This window comes from Rattus norvegicus, chromosome 17 (assembly GCF_036323735.1).
Source record: "Rattus norvegicus strain BN/NHsdMcwi chromosome 17, GRCr8, whole genome shotgun sequence".
NCBI lineage: Eukaryota > Metazoa > Chordata > Mammalia > Rodentia > Muridae > Rattus > Rattus norvegicus.
In genome coordinates, this window is record NC_086035.1 from 18,108,764 (window position 1) to 18,127,892 (window position 19,129).

Below are 19,129 nucleotides of genomic sequence, written 5' to 3' on the forward strand. Positions count from 1 at the left end.
CCTTGACCCAGGTTGCCGGGCGTCTCCACGTGGAGGTGATGCGTGTTACAGGAACTGTTCCAGAGCGCGTGTCGGAGGATGACTCTTCCGAGAACTCCAGTGAGAGTGGGAGTCTTGAAGTGGTGGACAGCAGCGGGGAAGTCATCCACCGGGTCAAAAAACTGACGTGCCGGGTGAGAGGATGGGTGGTTGGGCCTCAGGTAGCTGGGTAAGAAGGCAGTGATCCAGGTTCACGTAGCTGGGTGAGAGGACAGTGATAGGGGCTCAGGTAGTCGGATAAGAGGGCAGTGATTGGGGCTTACATAGCCAGGTGAAGAACTGTGATCATCAGGGCTCAGGTAGCCAGGCAAGAGGGTGGTGATCAGGGCTCAGGTAGCCAGGTGAGAGGGCAGTGACCCAGGCTCAGGTAGCTGGATGAGAGGGCCATGATCCAAGTTCACAAAGCAGGGTAAGAGAACAGTGATCAGGACTCATGTAGCTGGGTGAGGGGGCAGTGGCTGGGGCTCTCGAAGCCTGGTGAGAAGGCAGTGATTGGGGTTTACATAGCTGGGTGAGGGGACAGTGATCAGGTCTCTCATAGACCCTGGCAGTGCCAAGAGATACACATGAAGTTTAATGAAGTTTCATCTAGCACAATGGAAGTTAAACTGTCTGACAGGAGATGTGACTGTGAGCTGCACTTTTTCTAGGATTCTCTCGTGACAATTGTTTGAAATTCCCCCTAAAGGTGTACTCTTTGCATTTAGTATCCAGACAAAAAGTGATTTCATGATGCCCTCTACATACCCAAATCCACTCAAGTCCTATATACCCCATGTTTGCATGTATTCTATACACATGCTTCTACATACTTTAAATAATCACCAATAGAATAACATGTAATGTGGTACAAGTGTGATGTGTTTGTTCTATCACGGTCTTCTTTGTTTTTTAAGATTTTATGTAGTTCTGGCTATCCTGAAATTCACTATGTAGACCATGCTTGCCTCTAATTCAACAGAGATCTGCCTGCTTCTGCCTCCTGAACACTGGAATTAAAGCTGCTCACCACCACACCCAGCACCAGTTGGTTCTAATTTTCTATCTGACACAGCCTAGAGTCACCTGATAGAGAAATTGCATTGGTCAAATTGTCTAGTGGGCCTTTCGGTGGGAGATTGTCTTAGTTGTTAATTAATATAAGAGAGCCCAGCCCACTGTGGGAGACACCATTCCCTAGGCAGGATGTTCTGAGCTGTATAAGAAAGCTAGCCAAGGGGCTGGGGATTTAGCTCAGTGGTAGAGCGCTTACCTAGGAAGCGCAAGGCCCTGGGTTCGGTCCCCAGCTCCGAAAAAAAGAACCAAAAAAAAAAACAAAAAAACAAAAAGAAAGCTAGCCAAGCATGAGCCAGCTAGCCAGCAACACTCTTCCATGGTTTCTCCTTCAACTTCCTGCCTGGACTTCCCTCAGTGACAGTCTATGTCCGATAAGCTGAAATTAACCCTTTCTTCCCCTGAGTTGCTTTTGGTTATGGTTTTTACCACATCCACAGAAAGCAAACTATAAGTTGCTTAGAGAATGTCAAGATAAAGTCTACACGCTGTCACAACAATGTAGTTGTCTTGGGTGTATCTGGTCTGTTGGTTAAACCACACACATCAAATCTACAAATATAGAAGGCCATGTATGTGGCAGCATGGAGAATTTATTAGTGAGTTTTGTTTTTTTCTACTAAAAGTCAAATCTATATCAGAAACTGAGTCATAAGTTTTTTTTCTTATGAACTTTATATTTTGTCATTAGAAAACTGTGGTACAGGTCTTGTTCTTGATGGAACACTTAGGCTGGTGAGATGGTTTATCAGGAAAAGAGGCTTACTGCCTGGCCCAAGAACCCAAGTTCCATCCCTAGAACCTACACGATCAAAGGAAGGCATCAACTCCCATAGGTCCTCCACGCATGGCACGTGTGTGCACATGCCAAGGCACACACCTGTGCGCTCACAAATACAATAAAAAAATATACTTTTTCCTACAATTTGAAGATGGGTCCAGGCACTAGACGTGATGGTACAAGCCTTTCGTCCAAGCACTCAAATGACAGAATTGGGCAGATATCTAGGAGCTAAGCCCTCCGTAGTTTATAGTTTTAAAAAAGGGTAGGCAGGGAATACAGCTAGGTCTGTGTGAGGCTCTAAGTTCTCTGATGATAGATAGATAGATAGATAGATAGATAGATAGATAGATAGATAGATAGAGGGATAGATAGATAGATGATAGATTAAAAATAGAAGATAGATGATAAACATAGATATATAGATAGATAGAAAGATAGATGATAGATGATATAGAAGATGGATAGAAATATGGAAGATAGATAGGTAGATAGATAATAGATCAATCACAATGAATAGTCTCAAATATTTCCAAGTGATGACTCAATTATATAACCCTGGCTGTCCTGGTACTGATCTCCCTGATTCGATCCCCTCTTAGAGGTGACTGAACTATGGACAGATACATACCTCGGTGTTTCTTTTTATGAGAAGTATAATTTACTGTTTTAAATCTCTTCAGGTGATAATTAAAGAGGCAACGGGGCTACCCATAAGCCTCTCGAATTTCGTCTTCTGTCAGTACACGTTCTGGGACCAGTATGAGTCTACAGTGGCTGCCCCGGTGGTGGACCCGGACGTGCCGTCCCCTCAGTCTAAGGATGCCCAGTACACAGTGACCTTCTCTCACTGTAAGGTACGGATGCAATCACCAAGTGAGGTAGCAGGCTAGGGGTGACAGTCTGATGAGCCGAGGCCCCTCAGCCAGTCCCCAGCACCAGAAATGGCCGCAGGAGTCACCATCAGCTGCATGATGGAGCAGTGGGATTGGACACAGTCTTTTAAAAAAAATCTACTTTTTATTTTTAAATAAAGAATAAAGCGTATGTATCTTCTGCCATGTACTCCGCAGTATTATGTATAATTCCCGGGTTTGAACAGGATGCCCTCCAACTGTGTAGAGTTTTTTTTCCCCCCTTGTTTTCTTTTTTCTTCTTTTTTCTTTTTTCTTTTCTTTTTTTTTGGAGCTGAGGACCGAACCCAGGGCCTTGTGCTTGCTAGGCAAGCACTCTACCACTGAGCTAAATCCCCAACCCTCCCCCCTTGTTTTCAAAGACCGAAAATTCCTCATGAATATAAAAAAATAAGAAAGTTTTTCTTGTTATCCCTGCAGTTTCAGAATCTTAGTCCTTTTCTCGGTCAGATCCCTTTTCTCCCCCTTCCCCCTCACACTGAAACCCTTCTTCCCAGCAGTCCCCCTCTGACTTCCACACCATCTCTTGCTGTGTCTGTCACCCACTGGGTTCAGCGTTTCATGCCTGAGCACGGGTGGAAGGTAACGTATTGTTGGCTACACCACTGAAAGAGATGGCGCCCCTTCCCCCAGGCGTGTTAAATTACTACAGAGTCCTCCTCTGCAGCTCAAGCAGGCCTAGGGTGTGTTATGAGGCCTTTCCACCCTCCATGATCATCACGAGCCTCCTACCTTTGGTTTTGTTTCTGTTTTTTTCTTTTAAATATAATATATCTTATTGGACTTTGTAGAGCTCGTGATCTTCTTTACAAGTCATAGTGATTTGGGAATCTAGAAATCGAAATCTGAAAAATCCATCCTTGCAGTCTGTTTCTGCACAGGGGTATCCACCAGTGATTTTCTCCTTCTCATATATTGCCTTTGTCTTTATTTTATTTTCTTGTGAGAAGTCTGCTGTATTGCTGTGGTAGCCTTGAACTCCTGGGCCTGCCCTGTCCTCCTGAGCAGCGGAAACATCATTGCACATCCCTGCTCCCTGCCACATGTTTTAATAAGCTGTTTCCTGGGTTCCTGCCTCACCTTTCTGACTTCCTCTCGGCACTGTTACCTAATGCATTCTCAAAGACAGACTCTGTCCTCTGGTGAGGCTTCTCCTGGATGGCCTGTCTACACTACATTGCGTCTGTTCTTTCTGGCTCCAACTTAGAAAAAAGAATCCAGTTACAACCTATAAAATGTCCTATGTACAAGACTCTCAGATCTCTCTTTTTTCTTATATTAAGATTTGCTTCTCTCTCTTTTTTTTTTTAAAGATTTGTTTTATGTCTATGAATACACTGTCGCTGTCTTCAGACACACCAGAAGAGGGCATCGGATTCCATTACAGATGGTTGTGAGCCACCATGTGGTTGCTGGGATTTGAACTTAGGACCTCTGGAACAGCATTCAATGCTCTTAACCACTGAGCTACCTCTCCAGCCCCCAAGATTTGCTTCTTTACTTATTCAGTGTATATGAGTGTCTGGCCTGTGTGTCAGTACGCACACCATACCCATGCCCAGAGGCTGGAAGAGGGCGTCACTCTAGAGCCAGTGCTACAGGTAGCTTTGAGCCACCATATGGCTGCTGGGAACCAAACCAGAGTCCTGGGGAAGAAGAACAACTGCTTTAAACCGTCAGGTTTTCCTCTCTAACCCCAAGCCTACATTTCTTGACCTGTATGTGCCAAACCACATTGTCAAGAATCTTTAGTTAGAATTTTTACCGGCTATACTTACTTACTGCTTAAATTAGCAAGCAAAGCTATAGGCCTAATTACGGCATTTTCTTATGTCTGGTCTTTATACCTTGTTTTGTTCACTCCCCTCTCTGACTATTGCCTTCTCCCATACCCTTCCCCCCACACTAGTTTTTTTCTCTTCCTAAGTAATATCACCCCCCATGTTTGTTGTTGCTTTAAATAGTCCCATCCCTTCTTTTTATCCAAAGGGCCGTTCACATCAGGAAGACAAAGGCTAGATTTTAACTGTGTGCTGTTTAACAACTGTTTGAATACATACGGATGTCTAAGCCCCTGGGTTAGCAGTGTGAGTTTTAGAGGCTGTTGGTATTTTGTTTTGTTTGGTTACTTCTAAAGTATGTAGTTTGAACTAATTGACCATGTTTCTTTTCCTTCTAAAATTCTGGGTCTGCCTCCAGATGAAGTGAGAAAGGAGGTAGTATAAAGTTCAGTCAACTTAATAGCTTTTTCTGGAAATGAGTCAGGCATAGCTGCACCTGAGACTCAGCTTGGGCGCCCCAGGAGGCCCACGGGAAGGGAAGCGGCTTGGCTTGGAGCCTACGGAATGTTCCGGGTGACCTGCCACAGTTCTCAGGGAACTCTGTAAATTGGCACGATTGTGGGTTGGTTTTGTAGAGTGAGGGAAATTGAAGTGAGACACTCAGGAGCAAGAGCCTAGACCATGGAGGAATCAGATAGTTGGAGTCCCTTGCTCAGTAAGTCTCAAAGTACAGCAAGGGTCAACTGGAGGTCAGAGTGGCTCTTTGGAACTGACCATGAGCCAAGGGAAGAGAATTCTGATCCCAGCTCTGTACCTAAAGCCAGAAGTGTGAATTCAGACAAGTTGCTTTCTTCGTTAGATCCAGGTTTCTCTTCCTAGATCCCTCCCAGCTCTAACACTCTGTGGTCATTCATGCTTTCCTACAAAACAGGTTTACATTTGAGAGCAGGTACGTGGATACCGTTATGTCCGACTCTCAGTGTGTCTTCCTGCCTTCTTGTCCCAGGACTACGTGGTAACTGTCACAGAAGAATTCCTAGAGTTCATTTCTGATGGCGCGCTGGCAGTTGAAGTGTGGGGCCACAGGTGTGCTGGGAACGGAAGCCCCATCTGGGAGGTCGATTCCCTCCACGCGAAGACAAGGACATTACACGACAGGTTTGTTCTTGCTGTGAGCATGAGAGCTGGGAGTCAGGACCAGCTCGTGACCATAAGCGAGAGTACAGGCTTCAAACCCTGGGGGTTCCAACAAGTTGTTCATTCTCTGAGGCCATTTCCTCCCTTTTAAATTGGAATTCAAGAAGGAGCCACCAAGCATCAAAAAAAAAACCACTGTACAAAGTGAGTCATGGCCACAGGAAGCTAAAATAATTGCTGTGTTTATGTGAAAAAAAAACTTTATTTTACATCACATTATACACAAAAATTACTATGAGATAATCATATATTTATTTTTAAAGTTCTTATTACACTGTGTGTGTGTGTTTGTGTGTCTGTGTCTGTCTGTCTGTCTGTCTGTCTGTCTTTGTGTCCCAGTGTGTGTCTGTGTTCTCACAGATGGAGTCAGAGGACACCTTGCAGGAGTCTGTTACCAACTTCCACCATGTGGTTCCCGGGGATTGAATTCGGGTCGTCTGGTTTGAAGGCACGCCCCTTTACCAACTGGGCCACCTTGTTGACCCAGATCTCAAATTTAAATGAAAAGCAAAAAAAAAAAAAAAAAAAAAAAAACCTATAAATCAGGCAGAAGAAAATAGGATATCTTTTTATTTAACTTTATTATCTTTTTTTTTTTTTTTTTTGAGACCTGATTTGGCTATAGTCTGAGCTGGCCTTAGTCTCCTGCCTCTACCTTCCATGTTTGAAGTTATAGGTGTGAACCAGCACGCCCTGAGTTTTTGTCGTCGTGGTTGTTTTAAGGAAGTACTTGCTATCTGACCCATCTGGCCTTAGACTTGAAATCCTCCTACCTTAGCTAGTGCTAGAATTACTGGTGTGCACCATGCTTCCTGGATCTCTACAGCTTCGAGATGGTCTCAGGCTCTCAGGCCACAGTAAGGAAAGCTTCCAGGGTGGATTTAGTCTGCATTGAAGGCGTAGTATGGAAATACAAGCAAACACAAGAAAAAAAACCCTAACGTCTTTATCGTTTTCATAGCATTTCTAGAGACTATGCCTAGGTCTTTCCGCATGCAAGGCAAGCGCTCTCCCACCCAGCCGCAGCCCTAACGTTGGCAGTTGCATATAAACTTGATCAGTTGCCTCTTCTGTGACCCAGCTGTGCACACGTAGGTGCTTATCAGGGAGAGAGGAAGATTTAAATCCACAAATAGTGTTTGTGGCAACTTTACCAGTTTACCCAGTGTCCCAGTGAGCCCAGGTGTCTCTTAGCAGATGAACAAGCAAAGTACTAGATCATTCATCCAAGAACACTTGGTCAGCATTTAAAAATAAAAGAATTGGTCGAGTAGTTGTGGTGGTAGTGGTGCATGCCTTTGAGCCCAACATAGATAGATAGATAGATAGATAGATAGATAGATAGATAGATAGATAGATAGATGGATGGATGGATGGATGGATGGATGGATGGATGGATGGTAGGTGATAGATAGTACATAGATGACAGATTGGTAGGTAGATAAATGGATGGGTGGGTGGGTGGATGGATGGATAGATAGATAGATAGATAGATAGATAGATAGATAGATAGATAAGTAGGCAGGCAAGCAGGTAGGTGGGTAGGTATATACTGTAGGACCGTGCAAAGTGGCTCATGTCTGCGTGAGTCCCAGCACTCAGGAAACAGGTAACAGATATCTGTGAGTTCAAGGCTGACTAGCGCTACATAGAGAGACCCTGTCAGAAAAAGAACCATTCATCCACTGTGCCATGCGATATAAACCAAACTCAGGAGTCCGTACCACATGATTTCGTTTTCACGACCTTTTAAAATAGGCAGAGCTAACTTGAGTTTGTCAAGGCCCCCGGAGTTCTACACCCGATCTGTGTCCATCACTTAAATGTAAGGTCTGGTTTGGCTGAGCAGCCTAAGAGTCCATCCCCCGGGGCTGTGTGAGCGTTAAATGAGGAAGTGACCTGTGAGGCATCCCCAGCACTGCCTCCAACTCAGCAATTGGATGTGCCTGACTGTTGCTCATAGCAGCCCTGGATGACACATCGCTTGCTGAGCTGTGGTCTTTGCAGGTGGAATGAAGTGACCCGGAGAATAGAGATGTGGATCTCCATATTGGAACTGAATGAGCTAGGAGACTACGCCGCAGTAGAGCTTCACCAGGCGAAGGACGTCAACACCGGCGGCGTCTTCCAACTCAGACAGGTATGAAGTTTGTCTTAGGGTTTCCATTGCTGCCAAGGGACACCATGACCATGGCAACTCCTGTTAGGGCAAACATTTCATTGAGGCTGGCTTACGGCTTCAGAGGTTCGGTCCATTATCATCATGGCAGAGACCGTGGCAGCATCTAGACAGGCATGGTGCTGGAGAAGCCGAGAGTTCTACATCCTGATCTGAAGGCAGCCAGGAGGAGACTGTGGCCAGACTTGAACATAGATATGACCTCAAAGCCCCACCTCCACAGCAACATACTTCCTCTAACAAGGCCACCCCTTCTATTCATGTCACTTCCCATGGGCTAAGCATATTCGAAACACCACGAAGTTTTTCGATGGTTTGTTTTTTCGTGTCTCTTCTCTACTCCGCTCTTAGAGTTTCTGGGAATATGCTATTTGTATGTCTGTTCTCAAACCATTTTCTCTTGTTTCCTTCCTCTGTCCCTATCCCTGTTCCTGGCACCTCCGTTGCCTTCACCTCTGCAGGGTCACTCCCGTAGAGTACAGGTCACAGTAAAACCTGTGCAGCATTCGGGGACGCTGCCACTCATGGTTGAAGCCATCCTATCAGTATCCATTGGCTGTGTGACTGCCAGATCCACCAAGCTGCAAAGAGGGCTGGACAGTTACCAGGTAAGACACGGGTCTGAAGTACTGTGTACCCAAGTCTGTCTGGGTGGAGCTTGGTTGGAGAGTGCTTACCGAGCTGGAGTCTATGCCTAGTATTTTAGAAATTTTTTTTTTAATTTTAAAAAGATCAAGTGACTACAGAGATGGCTCATGGGTTAAGAATACATACTGCTTGGGGTTGGGGATTTAGCTCAGTGGTAGAGCGCTTGCCTAGCAAGCACAAGGCCCTGGGTTCGGTCCCCAGCTCTGAAAAAAGAAAAAAGCAAGAATACATACTGCTCTTACAGAGGACCCAACCTCAGTTCTGAACACCCATGTTAGATAGCCCATAACCACTTGTAACTCTATCCCCTGTGGGTCCAACACTTTCTGGCCTCTGAGGGCCCATGCATACATGTGCACACACCTACACTCAGATATACATACATACACGTTAAAATCAAATATTAATTAAAAAATAATTAAAAATCAGTGCAGACAAAAAATTGATGTGCAGTGGAAAGCTTATTTGGGAATGCAAGAAACTGAACTACTCACCTTCCCCCAGGTCTTATCTCCAACTGTTGCCTTTCTCTGGGAAAAAATGCTGTGTTTGACTAGTGTTGCTTGGTAAGGTTTACTTCTCAGTGCTCTAGTGGTCGCCTGCTTTGGGCTGCTTTCATTCTGCACCCGGCCCAGTATATGTGAACCTTGCTGCTGGCCCAATCCATGTGCACTGCTATCAGAAAGTTGCTCCTGTGTACCACCACGTTAAACCAGTCTTTACTGCTCTCCTTTTGTTATATAAAAACTATGCACCTGGTCATTTTGTCCCTAAAGTCCCCTGTCCTCATTAGGAAATGAAAAGATGCTGGGTGTGGTGACACATGCCTGTCATCCCAACACTTGGAGTGTGGAGGCAGGAGAATTGGACTTCAGACTCATTCTCAGCTTCAGCTCCATACTTTGGGGCTAGCCTGAGCTGCATGAGACCCTGAAGGGTGGGGCAGTGCAGAAAGCTAGTCTATGATAGAGGACATCTCTCTGACTTGCAAGAAAATATCTCCCCAGAGTTTAGGTGGTCATGAGCTGCCATGTGAGTGCTGGGGATCAAACCTGGGTCCCCTGGAAGAGCAGCCCGTGTTCTTAACCACTGAGCCATGTCTTAAAAGAACGGGTGTTTTGTTAAAGATGTGGGTTTGAAAAAAATTAACTGTAGCCAGGTCCTGCAGGTATCTTAAGAGTAGAGCTGGATGGTGAGACACATGCCTATATGTGTGAAACCCTGGCCTCAGTCCTCGGCCTCCAGAGAAAAGCTTGCCCTAGCCACACAGAATCAAGCTGTGATCATCGTCCTTCCCTTACCATGTTCAAGGTCGTATCTGCAGACTGTCGTTGGCTCAGTGCTTTTACGGTTGTTTTGTCTTAATTGCTGAAGCCAGTACACTATACAATGATGTTGGAGCCTGTAAGCTTGGCTAGGTTTGGGTTGATGAAAGCACCTTTTTAGTCTAAAAGATGATGCTGCGTTACAGTTGTCTGTTCTTCGCCACAAAGAAAATCAGTTCAAGGTAAATTCTCTCAGCCTCCAGCTACCACCCAATACGTTCATCTCGCGACTGCTGGGGATACTGTAACAGGCTTTAAAAGACGTGTGTTCTGAAGTATACATGTGAAAAGGATTGTAACAACATTGCAATGACCCTGTTTATTTTCTCGTGTCACTAATAGAGGTTGTTATAAATTTAAATAAAAGACTTCACTGGGCAGAGTAAAACATTCCTGTACTCCCAGAATTTGGAAGACAGAGGCAAGAGGACCAGTGTAAGCTCAAGGCTAACCTGATCTACAGAGAAAGTTCCAGTCCAGCCAGGGTTGCATAGTGAGACCCAGTTGCTAATGTGATGGTGATGAGGAGGAAGAGGAGGGAGAAGAAGAAGAAAAGAAGGAGAAAGAGGAGGAGGAGGAAGAGGAGGAGGAGGAGGAAGAAGAAGAAGAAGAAGAAGAAGAAGAAGAAGAAGAAGAAGAAGAAGAAGAAGAAGAAGAAGAAGAAGAAGAAGAAAAAGAAGAAGAAAAAGAAGAAGAAGCAGAAGCAGCAGCAGCAGCAGCAGTTATCATCTTCATCATCATCATCATCATCATCATCATCTAGGCTTTCTGTAGTCTCCTTTCGAAGGAAAATTGTCTCTACCCAAACTCTTGGTTTCAGCTTGGTTCTTTGTCTTGCCTAATGTTTTTTACCAAATTGTTACTTTGGATAATTATTGTGAAATTCAGCCATGCCTTTGGGGCAGTTGTGGTCCGTCCATCGTGGACACTGATAGCCGGTACATTCCTGTGGCTCAGCTGCCCCCGCAGGCGCCAACACTGAACATTATGTGCCCATAGCCTTAGGTCCCCAGGCGTTCCTGTGGCAACTTCATCCATGAATGAACTCCAAGGAATGCCGCTGGGGATGGAGACTAGAGTCCCAGCTTCTGTCCTGAGTGGCCACCATCTGTGAGAACCTTGGATTAATCATTTCTATATTTCTATATCCCTATAGGGTCTCAGTGAGAAGAGAATCTCTTAAGTCCTTTGTAGGTTAGCCTTTCTGTCTTGCTAAGATCATCCCAAACCTCAGACAGCCTGCCTGGAACACAGGTCACCCGTGATAGCAGCACGAGGCCTCACCTAGGGAAGTCACTTTCAGTCCTTTTCTAAGAGAATTCTCTTTTAGAATATTTGTTTTCCTTACTCTAAAAAAGAAAAAAAAATTCTTCCAGGTGTTAAAATGACTCGATGGGAAAGGTGCTTGCTTCCAAGGCTCACAACCCGAGTGTGAGCCCCAGAACCCACACTCACAGACAGACAGACAGACAGACAGACAGACAGACAGACACAGAGACAAGACAGACAAAGAGACAGACACGGACAACTAGAGACAGACAGAAGGACAAACAGAGATAGACAGGACAGGCACAGGGACAGACAGACAGATTGACTGACTGACTGACCAACCAACTGAAGAATTTAATCCTTCCTAATCTTTTGGGACTCGATGAAATGCTTTACAGTGCTAATGTTGTGTGAGGCGCCCACTGTAACGTGTTAAATGGTTCTCCCTGTGCTGTCAGAGAACGAAATGCATGTCCTTTCTGTTTATGTTTTCCCCACCAGAGAGATGAGGAGAATGGCGGTGATATGGATAGTTACCAGGTATTGCCACCGCTGTCAATCCCGTGCATGGGGCACAGCTCTTGCTAATCGCCAGCCTTCGCAAAGCAGAGGCCAGGGAGGGGGGGAGACAGGGCCTCGGAGTGAGAGTGTGCAGTTCCTCACTTACTTCTGATTTGCTCTGTATGTGATCAAGGACATGATATTATCCTCTCGATTTTCCTGTTCCAAATCTGCACTGTTTGCTCTGCCGGCTCTGGTGACCAGCCAGTAAAGCCTTGCCAAGCGAGACAGTATGGCTGTACTAATGAGTACCCTCAAAAAAGCGCACTGCTCCCCGTTCACAGCGGGTCCACTCTTGTCTGTCCTCCATTAGACTCCACTTTGCCTCTCCCTGCCGGAAGATGAATGTTACTCTAAATGCCATTTGACTTTTTAAAAAGCACTTTCACTGGGCAATGGGCTTGGAGAGTATGCACAGATCTTTGTTTTGTCTTATTTAACCAGCGTCCCCTCTCACCGGGGTCAAGCTTAGTTCACCATGTTGAGAGTTTAAATAGCGGCTTTCTCTTGTTGGAAATGGAAGAGAGGGGAATGAGCCGTTGTGACAGACATAATATACCTAGTCAGCCTCAACTAGCCTGCTGAGCACGGTGGGTGGAGGGAGCGTGGTCAAAGCAGGCGGCGAGACCAGGCGTGGTTTCTGTCTTTGTACTGCTTTCCCGCTCAGGTGGAAAGGGTGTGAGCCTTCCTGTGGGGTCAGCCATGGAGACTTTGTAGGCAAAGCTCCTGAGTGCCATCCGTCTCCTCTTAGTATCAGGAGGTCCCCATTAGAATTAGGCCAAGGAGCATCAGGGACAGACTTGGTGGGTCTTCCTTCCCTACTTAAAGCTTTACTAAGAAGGGATGAAAGTGGACAAAACCAGACCTTGTGGGGTAGGGGAGAAGGTCAGCATCCTCTTAGGTCTCAGCTGTGCCATCCACTAACGTCTTACCGCTTTGGGCATGCTTCCTGCCGTGTTCACAGTGGAGTCCAACGGCTGCTTCTGGGATTTCTTCGAGCATGGCTGACTGCATGGGAGTTTTTGCATGGGCGGTTTTTGGTTGTCCTTGTGGTGACAGTTGACTGCGAAATCTTTGCAGCAAGTTCTGAAGGTTTTCTGCTGACCTATTATATGCCTTTCGGGGGAAAAAAATCACGTGTTAATAACAAGGCCATTGAACTATGGACTACATAAATGCCTGTCACCCCCCCACCATTTGACGTTCTGTGCTTTGAGCTTCACTTATGGTGTCCTGCTTGAAATCGCACCTCTTTCAGCGAATCACTACCGTACAAATGCACACAGACACGGGTGTGCATACACATAGCCCAAAAAGCATCCTGCAGCATAAAAATCTTCCTGTTCCAGCATCGTTCAAGCCTGTCTTGTCTTTCAGTGTGACTGTCCTTCTAAAGATCCAGGGGCTCTGATTTCTGGGTGCCAGCATCCTTGGTCAGCATGGGGCATTCAATCTCTGCTTTCTTACCGATTAATTAATCACCATGACATTCAGTGGCCTTTCCTAATGAAAAGTTCCCCCCTATTTAAAAAATATTTAATCATCTTTTCTATACAAAGTAAACCGTCATCTACATGTTCTATAGAGAAAAATCTTCCCTCTCGTTGTCAGGAGGAAGACTTGAATTGTGTAAGAGAGAGATGGTCAGATGCGCTCATTAAACGACGGGAATACTTAGACGAACAGATTAAAAAAGTCAGCAATAAAAAAGGTATGTGATGGGGTTCACAAGATGGCTCAGCAGCTGACGGCCCTCACCCCCAAGTCTGACAACAGGCGCTCGGTTCCTAGAGCCCTCGTGGTAGGAGAACCGACTCTTGCAGCTGTCCTCCCTCTCATGTGCACATGTGCTGGGATGTGCTTGTCCCCCACACTAAATAAATACGTGTAAAAAACTGTACAAGGGAGTAAACTCTTCCACAAGTAGTTTTTTCCAGCATTGTACAGTGGCCAAAAGGAAAACAAAAGGAAAAGAAGAATCCTTGTGAGCCAAGGGTGGTGGCTCATACCTTTAATCCCAGCTTTTGAGAGACAGAGGCAGGTGGATCTCTGTGAGCTCAAGGCGAGACTGGTGGCCATAGTAAGTTCCAGACCAGCCAGGGCTGCATAATAAAACCCCTGTCGTGAATGATTGAATGAGTGAGTGAGTGAATGAGTGAGTGAGTGAATGAGTGAATGAATGAATGAGTGAGTGAATGAGTGAGTGAGTGAATGAATGAGTGAGTGGATGAGTGAGTGAATGAATGAATGAGTGAGTGAGTGAATGAATGAGTGAGTAGATGAGTGAGTGAATGAATGAATGAGTGAGTGAATGAATGAATGAGTGAGTGAATGAATGAATGAGTGAGTGATTGAATGAGTGAGTGAGTGAGTGAGTGAATGACCAAGCCAACTGTGTGCTCTGGCATTGACTTCATGGTCACTCGTGTGGTCAGTATGTGTGCACATTGCTCCATTTCATGTTGACAGTTTCTCTGTGGAAAACCGTCTTAGCCCAGTGAGTCCTGGTTATGTCTGTGTGCCTCGTCCACTGCTGAAAACGCAGCTAGCATACCCAGGCTACCCCGGAATTGAGTCAGGAGCGTGAAGGTTTAAAAATGTACCCAGTAAATCCTTTTCATAATGATCACGAAGGAAAATGAGAGTTTTACAGAGGGAGGTGTGATACTTTTAAATCGTCTGTCTTTGTAACATGGCTTGTCACTTTATAAGCCACGTCACACCCAGTAATAAACTGGATCATTCTAGTGAGTGTGTAATGTAGATATGGTGTGTATTCTAACTCTTCCCTAGATACAGCTCCGTTAACTCCCTACACACACACACACACTCACACACACACTCATACAGAGACACACTAACACACATACTCAAACTCACAAAGACTCATATACACAGACACATTCATAAACATAGACACATTAACACATATACTCATAGGCACATACACACACACTCACACACATACACACTCACATACACATACACACACATACACACTCACAGACACATACACACTCACACACACACATACACAGACACACTAACACACACACACTCAAACTCACAGACTCATACACAGACACATTCACATACATAGACACACTAACACACACATATACTCACACACACATACCTACACACACACATATACACACACTCATATGCACACTCACACACAGACTCATACACAGACACACCAACACACACACACATATACACACACTCATATGCACACTCACACACAGACTCATACACAGACACACCAACACACACCCCCACACACATACTCATCTACACACGCTCACACACACACATATTCACAGACACACACTCACATACACACACTAACAGACCCACTCACACTCACACACGTATACATACACACACCCATACTCACACACAAACACACACTTGCACACACGCACACACCTACCTCCTGGTCACCGCCCCAGCCCTGTGCATTTCTTCTGGCCTCTGCTCCCAGGAACTGGTGTCCCGTCCTGTCTCAGGCTGACTGTTCATGCTTGATCTTCAGAACCACACTCTCTTCTTTGGAACATGGTAGACGTGTAAACCATTCCGGACGTCCCAGATGAAAATCTAGCTGTGTTAAGTTTGGCAGTTGCCCCTCCTCTCGCTGCTAGTCATGATCTACTGTCACTCTACAGAGAAAACAGAAGATGACATGGAGCGGGAAGCCAGGCTGGTGGAGCAGTGGGTGGGGCTGACGGAGGAGAGGAATGCTGTGCTGGTGCCTGACCCTGGCAGCGGGATCCCGGGGGCACCTGCTGACTGGTAAGACCACCCTTCTCTATGCAGGGCTGGCAGGGTGCTGGGCATTGCCTGTGGCCAGAGCTGTGCAGATTGCTTTTCAAGATCAACTAGCTGCAGCTGAGAGAAGGGCCGCCCATCTCCAGCACTGACTCCTCTCTCTGTAACTTCCCTACAGCAGGGAGCTTCTTCCAAAGGTCACCTGACTGGGAGTAAAATTCTGAATACATTCCCCTGTTCCTTTGCATAAACAACTTGGATCCTGTTTCCTCCCTCTAGACTGAGAAAGGTTTCAAAACGTACCGGAAGAACACAGGAAATAGATTTTATTAGCCCTGGCATGTGTTTAATTTGGCCAGGGCTATTAATGTATTAATGTTAGGGTGCAGTGGTTCTCATGCTTCCTAAGGGTGACTCTAATACAGTTCCTCATATTGTGGTGACCCCCAACCATAACATTATCTCATTGCTACTCCATAACTGTAGTTTTGCTACTGTTAAGAATCATAACGTAGTTTTGGAGATAGAAGTTTGCCCTGTAAGTCGAGATCCACGGGTTGAGAACCACTGGTATAGCATAAGCACTGAAGCATGATGGGATAAGTCAGCGACTCAAGCACCCGACCAGCACTTGGTCTGCTCTTAAGAAACAGCCTAATTGTCCTGCCTCAAGTCTAGGAGGAAATAAATGGCCTGGATTAGTGTCTGGCTTGAGCCCTTGTTAGTTTTGAGTGGGTATGAAGTAACCTCGAACTTGGTAAGTAACCAAGGGTGGCCTTAAACCTCTGATCCCTCTGCCCCCACCTCCTAATGCTGGAGTTATAGGTATTCCCCACCACACCCATTTTAGACAGCTCTGGAGATTAAATCCAGGGTTTTGTGCATGCTAGGCAAGTCCTCTGCCACTTAACCATAGTCCCTCAGTTGTGTTTCTTAAACTCCTTTCTGCCTTTATTCCCAGTATGAAGGTGGGACTGTCTGTGTGCTGTTGTAAGACTCAGAGATAATACACATACGGAGGCTTGGTCATTTGACATAGCATATATATTATAGTGCATATTGTATGCATACAGTACCTCTCGTGCATGCTTATTTAATGGCAGCTAATTCTCCTCACTGCAGAAACATGTCCTGGACATTGACTTCTGAGTTGTTTTGTTGTTGTCTGGGGTTTGACTTGCTAGAATAGAACCCAGGGCCTTCTTCATGTGAGGCAAACACTCTTCTGTCGTGTAGCCCAAACTTTGTTCTGAGTGGTTCCGATAAAGTTCAGCATCCCTCCAGAACACGGGACACACGCGTCCAGATCTGCTCTAGGCAGACACAGACACATCGGTGGTGTTTCTGTCTCTCTGGATAATGGAATTGGGATGGATGTCATGGTCCTGAGGATATGGGAGAATCCACGTCTGCAGGCATGGACTTGCAGCCTGCTTTTCTCCTCGCTGCGTCTGTCTTCGTGTTGGAATCCCATATGCAGTGCGGAGTCTCTCTGCAGGGTGCTCCCTGTGAGCAGTCAGCTCGTTCCAACCTTCCTCTTCCTCAGGGTCTTCCCTAGTCAGTCCTCCTCACTTCTGCCTCCCTCGTGTGATGTGTTTCCCAGCCTTGATGTCCTCTTGGGTGTTCATAAAATGTCACCCTCAGTCCCACCCTAGACCTGATTCAGAAGAGGACGACGTGACCGGAGAGCTTACAGAGCCCTGTGAGGTGATTCTGACAAAGCGGGGCCAGTTTGAGCAACACACTTGCTGGTCTCTGCTACACACAGCACTGCCCTCCACGGCTTGTGCTCACTCCCTTGGGGTTTCTGTCGGTTGTCTCTCTTGTTTACTTCCTCCGTGTTATTTCATTTATTTTTTATTCTTTGGTGTATGAACGTTTTGCCTACATGTATATTATACACACCTCATGTGGGCCTGGTGTCGGAAGAGGCCAGGAGAAGTCATCAGACTCCCCTGGAACTAGAGCTATGGAGAATTGTGAGCCACGGTGGGGTGCTGGGAACTGAGTCCTCTGAGTGCTGGGAACTGAGTCCTCCGAAAGAGGAGCAAGTGCTCCTAACGGCTGAGTTATTTCTTAGGCCCCTTGGACTGCATGTCCCCTCACACCCAGAGACACATACACAATAAAATAAGCATAATAAAGAAACGTAATGGTGTGACGTGTTGGTTCCACATACCCCACAGTGGGTCCCTTCCGTCCCCATGGCCCTGCAGTGCTTTGTTAATATAGAATATAGAATACATATGTTCTTACCATTAAATTTTGCTGTTGAATTTAGGGTCCCACCTCCTGGCATGGAAACCCACATCCCCGTTCTCTTCCTGGATCTGAACGGTAAGAGGCACTCACCCATCCCACGATCGTCGAACTCAACTAAGACCGCCGTCTCCTCAGACTTGCGGTATTCTCGTGCATAAATTTCTCTGGCAGTTATTGATAAGACAGACTAGGTGACAGTTTGGCTTCGGTCACATGCATAAGCGTGGCGTGTGGTCACTGGAGGAGAGATGTTCACAGGAAGCAGCCAGGACTCTGAAAACGAGAACACAAAGCATGTGATCTGAGGTAGCAGCAACCGATTTAACCTGCAAAAGGATCAGCCCTGGAGGTTCTGTGTCAAGCTTGACAGGGGCTGAGGGGTTGCATGTCCGACTAGTGCCCTCAGCCCTCAACCCCCCAGCAGTTTGGGGACCATAAATGACCATGCTCTTACCTTGCACTGAGAGTTGTTCTGTAGCTGAGGGCCTAGCGTGTGTAAGTTCAGACTCCCCACCACCACCCAGTACAGTTGTGGGGTCAGGCATCCTCCGAGCTAAGACAAGAAAACTTCTGGGCCAGCCAGGTAACTTACAGTCTGTCTCGAAGTAAAAGTGTTTGTGTTTATGTGGGGGTGGGGCCCAATATAGCCCATCAGGTAGAGGCTTGCGTGTAGCAGCCTGACATCCTGAGCTTGACCCCACATGTTGCACACTAGGAGAGAGCTGACTCCCAAGAGCTGTCCTCTGACCTCTACGCATGTGCAGTGGACACATGAACCTGCAAGTAGACCCTGGTGTGCGTGTAAATAAATAGACTCCTAAGGGCGCAGGGCTGGGTGTTTAGCTTGGTAGTAGAGCAATTGCCCAGTGGAGTTCAACCTCCAAGACTGAAAAGGCTAACAGCGGCTCTTGAGTGTGACACAGAGGTCTTCAAGATGCTTGAGAAGTGAAGTCCCATCAGTATGAATTCTTTTTTTTTTTTTCTTTTTTTCAGAGCTGGGGACCGAACCCAGGGCCTTGCGCTTGCTAGGCAAGCGCTCTACCACTGAGCTAAATCCCCAACCCCCAGTATGAATTCTTAAGTAGAATTCAGAGAGAGGAAAGAAAGGAGGCACACACGGTAGCACACACTTTTAATCCCAGCACTCAGGGGACAGAGGGAGGCGGATCTCTATCGGTTTGAGGCCAGCCTGGTCTGCACAGTGAATTCTAGGACAGCCAGAGCTACATAGATCTAGTCACAAAAATAAATGGATGGATGGATGGATAGATAGATGGATGGATAGATAGATAGATAGATAGATAGATAGATAGATAGATAGATAGATATGAATTTAATATGAGTGT

General features: G+C 46.1%; 1 protein-coding gene across 15 annotated transcripts in view; it reads left to right on the forward strand.

Annotated features, from left to right (window-relative positions):
- The window catches only part of Kif13a (kinesin family member 13A), a 182,537-nt gene that overhangs the window by 136,537 nt on the left and 26,871 nt on the right, over nt 1-19,129 (forward strand). For 8 of the 15 annotated variants that reach the window (XM_063276527.1, XM_063276529.1, XM_063276531.1 and 5 more), the window contains 9 exons: nt 12-173; nt 2,557-2,730; nt 5,575-5,726; nt 7,773-7,905; nt 8,406-8,552; nt 11,688-11,726; nt 13,359-13,458; nt 15,419-15,545; nt 17,803-17,858. In XM_063276527.1, coding sequence (XP_063132597.1) covers nt 12-173; nt 2,557-2,730; nt 5,575-5,726; nt 7,773-7,905; nt 8,406-8,552; nt 11,688-11,726; nt 13,359-13,458; nt 15,419-15,545; nt 17,803-17,858 — 1,090 coding nt within the window. The remainder of the gene's footprint in view (nt 1-11; nt 174-2,556; nt 2,731-5,574; nt 5,727-7,772; nt 7,906-8,405; nt 8,553-11,687; nt 11,727-13,358; nt 13,459-15,418; nt 15,546-17,802; nt 17,859-19,129) is intronic. The other 7 variants (XM_063276528.1, XM_063276530.1, XM_063276536.1 and 4 more) reach the window with 1 other exon arrangement.